Genomic DNA, 7,136 nt, shown 5'->3' on the forward strand with positions numbered 1-7,136 from the left:
GGTAAGTGACGGAAGGGGTTTTCAACCCTTCAGTAACCGGGGACTGGGGGGTGGGAGGGAGAGGGACCCTCCAGTGCCAGGAAAATGGATAGTTTTCCTGGCACTGGAGTTTCCCTTTAAGTAAGATCACCCGTGAATCAAGACACATGCAAACGTTTCTTTTCTAAGAGTAGGGTAGATGTATTCAGCCATTCCCTATCCAGCCCTATATATTTTCTTTTGAGGTGACAAGATACATACGTTTTTCTATATGGATCTACCGCTTTGTGTCTCCGATTGCCACTTTCCTTTTCCTCTTCCTTTAGGTGTAATCTTCTAGACACCGAATCATCACTATTTCTACGTATACACATTCTTCTGCCAATAGTTATCTACTACAATCTTGTTATCACGGAAAAGATGGCACTTTGCATACCTATCTACACTGGTTGCCCAACGACAGTATGGCAAGCTGGTATGTAACAGGACCTAGACGGACTGAGCATTATTTTGTAATAAAAAAAAAATAAACTCCAAATCATTATATAAAAAACATAATTTATTATTGGACAATCTTACAGTGTTCAAACATTACATTAGGGAACACATTTTAGAGAACAATTAGAAAAAGTCACATGTTCATTTGTCTGCAGTATAAGGAAGATCTCCACATACGTGTTTTTAACAAACAATCTCAAACATGGATTTGTGCTTACACTGACATACGGTAGATTTTGATGTCAGGTCCATTAAGTCTGTTTCTGTATCCTATCCTTTTAAAACATCATAAAATTGAAATTGTCAGGATAGATTAATGTACAGTATACTCCAGACCTTAAATCCTTTTTCATTTGCGACCTTAAAACCATACCCCCTTATTCTGACTCTGATCTGAATCTGAATCTGTCAATCACTTTGTTATTTATACATCCACCTCTTAAAATACACATGCAGTTCAGTATGTCTTACCTGATAAGTTATAACTAGAGCTTATGAACCATTTTCTTAGAACATAATACAATCACACCGAAAGAACGATTGCTGTCATTCTTAATGAACATCACATTTTGTTTTAGAAACACAAACAAATCCTACTTTTATTCTAACACAAATACCCATCAGCTTACAAATGCTGCTTAAATTTAAAAATATTACACATCCAAACCCGCTATAAAATAGAAAAATACAGAAGTTTTCTTTAACCATTGGGATCCAAAAGTGCACAAGTTTTGTATTTTTCTCTCTCTCTCTCTTTTTTTTTAAGAATTAAGAAAAAATAGGATTAAAATGATTATCCAAGCGAAAAATACATCACTGCTATAAAAGACATCTGATAAAATGTATCCAAATAATAGGGCAAGACATCTGTATCCTGAAATAGCAATTCTCAAAGGCTTTGCCTAAAAATGTGCAAAAAACATCAACTACAATCAACTCATCCTTTCTTTAAGGAAACTACAATTCTATTACATACCAAATTAATGTTGAAAAGGTGCAACACATTCTTATTACCTTCAATGTGAAGGATCTGAATTTTGTGACTCCTGTAGTTATGTCATAAACAATTGTGGACACAAACTGTCACTAATTATTTGAAAAGATGTATCAATTGCAAAGGGACCAACATTATTTTGTGATCCTGAGTTTTAAACCCTCTTTGTGTATTTAATACTGATTGTTTTTCATTATTTTCTGTTCCCAAACATCAGATAATTGGGGCAGTTAAAATATATATTGAGTGCAAGAGAGTCGTATGAAAAAAAAAAAAAACCATTGCAGAAGTGCCAATGTAGTGTGAATATACAATTTGGCTTTGCATCATTTCTGTATGGCACACGCGGACACAAATTGTTCTGCTAGAAAATATTTCGGTTAGACAGCCTCCAACCTTGCACATCATGTTTGGCAACATTGTATAAAAGGCACTTAACATAACATCATAGAGTTTATGCTGCTATAGGCTACTATATGGCTATTAAACAGCTGTGCATGAATACCCGAGTACTTTGTATACCTTTCTGACACTCAAATGTCTTTTAATCAATCCTTCATCTAAGGAGGGGAATATAATTTGTTAAATGTTGCAAAACACCTATGGCTCTCTATGATAAAAGGTGGTTGGGGGTCCCTGGTTTATAGTTAATTATTTCATTTTTCAAATTTCAAGGACTATTCAAATAGTGTAAATGGTTACAATTACATAAGTCACTTGCAAAAAACATCTTTGGATTTTAAAAGACCGGCTCCTAAAATCTTTTTGTAAGGGTTATTATAGCTATCATTTTTAATTTTCAAATTAATAGCAAATATTTCTCCCAGTAATGTTTATGCACAGTAATGTTTAGTGCAATGAACGAGTTTAACGAGTTAATGTTGTACATATTGTCTCTAAGAACCTTAATATGTACTTCATAAAAGCTTGCTGTGCTTGAGTATGTTCACAGTGGCACGACGACAATAACACAGCTTGGAGCAGATTTACATGCAATTAGCTTGTTGCATATTTTAGCTCTTACAGGCACAGTGTGCCCTTAATAAGTAAAATCGTTAGCCAATGACTGGTTATTTTTACCAATAGGGTGATGTGTTTATAATTTTACCCCAGCTCTGCCATTCAGCAAAAAGACCAGCTGATGTCCTAGGACTTCCAAACTGATCAAAGTCATTCTTTTGTTTTATCTTTTGGGATTTGTATGAGGTTATGTCTGTTTTAGTTGGTGTCAGAGTTTGCACACCATCAGATTTCCATTCTGCATGAATTACAGAGTAATTTTGTCCTTCGTTGTTGTCCCAGAAGACTCGGCCATCACTTTCATATGACAGACAAAACTCCATTTTTTCATGGCTGGGAATGTTCGGAGGGATATCGATAACAAATGAAAATGTATCGTTGTCTGTGCTTGCGTAGACGTTGTTCATGTACGAACAGATTACATCTTTGTAGGTTTTCCAGGTATCAAAGGTTATTCTGACCTTCACGGTTTTTTCATAGCTCAGATTTTTTACCTTAATGGTCCCAGCTATGGACCTTTCTTGAAGACTACAGTTTTCCAGGCAGATTAAATTTTTCTGGATACGGCTGCGGAACTGTAGATAATCGGAGGAGGGCTCTGTGAATCCCAAGATCAAGTTCTTTTCTTCATGTAACTTTAAACTGGCTGTGATATCCTCCAAATTTATCAGATTAAACTGAAGTTCGGCAGCTGGTTCTTCCTTAAAATCTGAAAACACATGCACTGAGGTCAGGGAAAGCCCTTTAGAGTCTGCAAAGATGACCTTCTTTTTATTTCGGGTTTTGGACCGATTCCACTCACTGCTTCTTGAATCTGATTCTTTCTTTAATGAGAGGCATGGTCGAAGTGGCTTAAATCGATTGACAAAGTTCCTTGCCTTGCAGTCTTCGTAAGGGCTAAGAATTTTCTTCAGTGGAGGAGAATGTGCTAAGCATATTCTAACCGCAACATCAACAGGCATAATCGATCGTGGAAGAGAACGGGGTTCCAGAATCTGGATCATCCTGGAAAAAAAAAAAAAGAAAAAAGAATGCCATAGTTAAAATAAATGAAGAGGAGTAAGGTTTAACATTCCTTCTCATTGTTTAATAAATAAAAGCATTTGCTGGCATTGCACTGGTCATCCACTAACCTAATGAGTCTGGGCAGATAACATCTCTGTAACCTTCGTTTTAACTCTTTCTGTGCTGGTTTGCCTAGAAAAGGCTATATTATGCTACCTTTAACACTTTGAGTGCCATAGGCCTACCAATGGTATTGCAAAGTGACATGTGCACATCGCAAGCACACAAATAACAACATAAGTCCCATGAAATACACAAAGAGGTTAATAGAATGCTTGCTGTGCAACTTTCACTAACTATGCTTTATAGATTTTTAATGATAGAGATCTAAGCAACAGCTCAAATTTAATGTGCTGTAGCTCATTGTCCATGGGAGGGACACAAAACCAAACAATAAATGCTTTATACAGTAAATACATAAAATATTTATTACGCTAGTGTCTCCAAAATATTGTTTCCCTAGAAGCAAAACTGAACAAATGGAAATGGAAATGTTGAATACAAGGGATACTTTATATTGCTTGTTTACATAATGTTTAGCAAGCCACCTTTAGCTAGCCAATAATAGAAAATCATTATTTTATTCTCTAATCAGTCTGCTAGAGAGGTGACAAAGAACTAGCAAAAAACCCAAGATGAATATTTTTTTTTTCTCAGTATTGGGATATTGAATTATATGTTGGTGTTTGCAAACAACTACAACTCCTATAAATGTATTACTCCCGTGTCTCTCAATTCTGTTTCGCCAGAAGCAGAATTGAACAAATGGAATTTGTTGAATACAAGGGATACTCTATATTGCTTGTTTATACAATGTTTAGCAATCCACCTTTAGTTAGTCATCAGTAGAAAATAATTATTTTAATCTTTAAAGAGTGAGCTGTACTAGCATGGTAATAGGCTCGCAAAACAGTTACGATGATAAAATAAAAATCTGCATCGCCTAAATTTTGCATGTCTTGTCAATGTGCAGTTTAGCGAATAAAGTCTTACGTTTGTACTGCATGCATATAACTACTGCTAGCAATTTGAACATTACTATACAAAGATCTGCTTGTAAAATAAATGGAATTTTGCAAGCATATTTAGGAACTTGTGCAAAAGAATGTTGAGCAAAACGAAATGCATTTTTTTTTAATTTTCCATATTGTGATATTTAGTTATGCATAAACAACTAACACCCCTATAAATGTGATTATAAATGAGCCACCCTGAACACCTCCCCTTGACAATGTCATTATAGGAAGGGACATTTTACCATTGTCAGCCATGGAAAAATAAAAGGTAAAAAATATTGCTTACTGCTGCAGAAACTCTGCTATTTTTACACCTTATGACATTGCCCAAGGGGCTTGGATAAAGAGAACACAGCTTGCCAAGAGGTAATGCAGCAGCTGTGGCATTTTAACAGAATATGCATATGACAGATCATATTGACAGTAGTGACACATGTGTGACTTCTTTTAAATAGCTATGAAATATTAATTCAGTTGAAAAGCAAATAAGCAGACTAACCTCCCCTATTAACCATTTAAAAGCAAACTCTACAAAAATTGCAAAACAGAGCAAAAAACTACAGAAGAATACTATTTTAGACAAATAGGTATTTTGCTTACAAAGACAAGCATCAAATGATACATTTATGAAGATCTAGAATGTTTTAGGTTAAAAGTAGAATTTTTTTCCACAACTTTTGAAGTAGCCTATATGTGCAGCCTTAACATTTTAATAAGATTAATATTGAAATAGCCTTTAACCAACCTGCACAAAAGTAAATTAATATTATTTTCTTCTTTATTGTTCTTAAATATAACCATGATGATCAAGCTATATCACTTTATTATCCCTGGCTCCTAGGGTAACTGGATAGTGTATAGAAGATTAATTAAGGGTTGTCATGGTATTAACAGTACCTGTACTGTGTTCAACCCTGCAGGTGAGGTTTCTTCTACTGCAGCAGTCTGAAGATAGAACTCTCTGCTGTCTGGTCTGTCTGCTTATCAATAGCAGGACAGCCCCCTTCACATGCTCACATGCTAGCAGCCAATCCGGGTTTAGATCACGTCCCTGCTGGCCAATCAGAGCCAGTCAGTACTTACCAGTATGAGCGTGATAATGTTTGCACTCACTGACACTGTATCTCTGAAAGGAGGTCAGTGAAGAAAGCGGTCAGGGGACTATTTGCCTAATCGATTAGCTTGCACAGAATACGGTTATAGCTGGGTGAAGTTCAGCACTTTTGGCCTGACACCACACCACGCACTTTTTTTTTGTATTTATTGTTTACCCATATTTCTTAGAATTTCACTTTTACTGTTTGTAAAAAAATAAAAATTGTGGATGTTGCATCATAATCTGGATGAAGAGACCAATACATGACCTGTCTGGGTCACAGATTATGTGTGGTAGATAAGGGGAGATTGCCACAAAAAAAAACAAAAAAAACCTTACACACTATCTCAAACCCCAATGTACATTTAAACAATTATGTTTAATAGCACTGCAAAAGATATTAAAGTGTAAGCTCACCTGCCAATGTTAAGGGAAACTGAGTCCTACAAGGGATACAAACCATTTACTTTGCCTTTTACAGCTAAAAGGCAGAAGAGGGTATTCTTATGAATTACTAAAAACGAATCAATCCTCAATAGCTCCTCTATTCCTTTAGTATACTATTATATATATAAATATATATATATATATAATAAAATATATAAAATATAATCGTAAATAAGGAACATATAATAGTATATGTTAATTATTTAAATACACAGAAATAAGTCCTGTGCTCAGACTCCCACTACTCTTAGGTGGCAGCAATGACCGTAGTACCCATCAGCCCCAGTACATACAATAATTATTTTTATTTTTTTTAAACTTACATGTGCAAAGCCCTAGGCATATTTTAATAAATTGAGGTCCTTTTTTTCACTCCAATGGTCAGATGGGCTTACACCTAACGGCTATTGGAATGAAACAAAAAAAAAAAGAAAACATCAATTATATTATTATAATATTAAAATGTGCATAGGGATTTGGGAAAGTGCACAGGTAACCAAATAAAAATAATAGAAAAAAAAACACCTGGAGTACAGGATGCCTATGCTCTGTGCAAAAATACAAATAGGTTCTGCAGCATTAATAAAATAAAATCAACTAGGAAACTTGAAATTTTCTGACAATACACAGACCTGAAAAAAAAAGTCCATATCATCTGTTTATTTTGTTCTCCCTGGTAGTTTTCCCTCAATTTCCAGTTTAATGAATAAAACCCAATAAAAAAAATATTACTGACGCTGAGGTAACTTTTTCGCGTATTCAATCTACGGAAAAGTTGATAGCGTTTCTGTAGCTCCTAGGAAATTCATATCAACTCCTCATTGCGTTACTAAATTCTGTAGCGTAAGGAAGTATTCGTTTTTTAGAAAGGGTAGTAGATACCCGGAAAAGACTTCTATAGAAAAAAAGAAGAGAGTGTTCAAATTCAAGGTTGCACAACAGGTCATTCTGACGAACAATTAATCAAATTAAGTAAGATTTATTGGTAGACTTGATGGCACAAGTAGTTTATGTGTCTAAG

General features: G+C 35.0%; 1 protein-coding gene across 1 annotated transcript; it reads right to left on the bottom strand.

Moving 5' to 3' along the window:
• Positions 1 to 517: 517 nt before the first annotated feature.
• Positions 518 to 5,545, bottom strand: PPP1R3C (protein phosphatase 1 regulatory subunit 3C). The gene is made up of 2 exons (XM_063435356.1): positions 5,470 to 5,545; positions 518 to 3,496 (listed from the first exon to the last, which is right to left on the bottom strand). Exon 2 carries the CDS (start codon positions 3,493 to 3,495, stop codon positions 2,548 to 2,550), a length of 948 nt encoding a protein of 315 aa, XP_063291426.1. The 5' UTR covers position 3,496; positions 5,470 to 5,545; the 3' UTR covers positions 518 to 2,547.
• Between the last annotated feature and the right edge of the window lie 1,591 nt (positions 5,546 to 7,136).

This window comes from Pelobates fuscus, chromosome 10 (genome assembly GCF_036172605.1).
Source record: "Pelobates fuscus isolate aPelFus1 chromosome 10, aPelFus1.pri, whole genome shotgun sequence".
In the NCBI taxonomy this organism is placed as follows: domain Eukaryota; kingdom Metazoa; phylum Chordata; class Amphibia; order Anura; family Pelobatidae; genus Pelobates; species Pelobates fuscus.

Excerpts from the sequence above, each read along its gene's own strand:
- PPP1R3C (XM_063435356.1), bottom strand. The coding sequence starts at position 3,495 with ATGATCCAGATTCTGGAACCCCGTTCTCTTCCACGATCGATTATGCCT.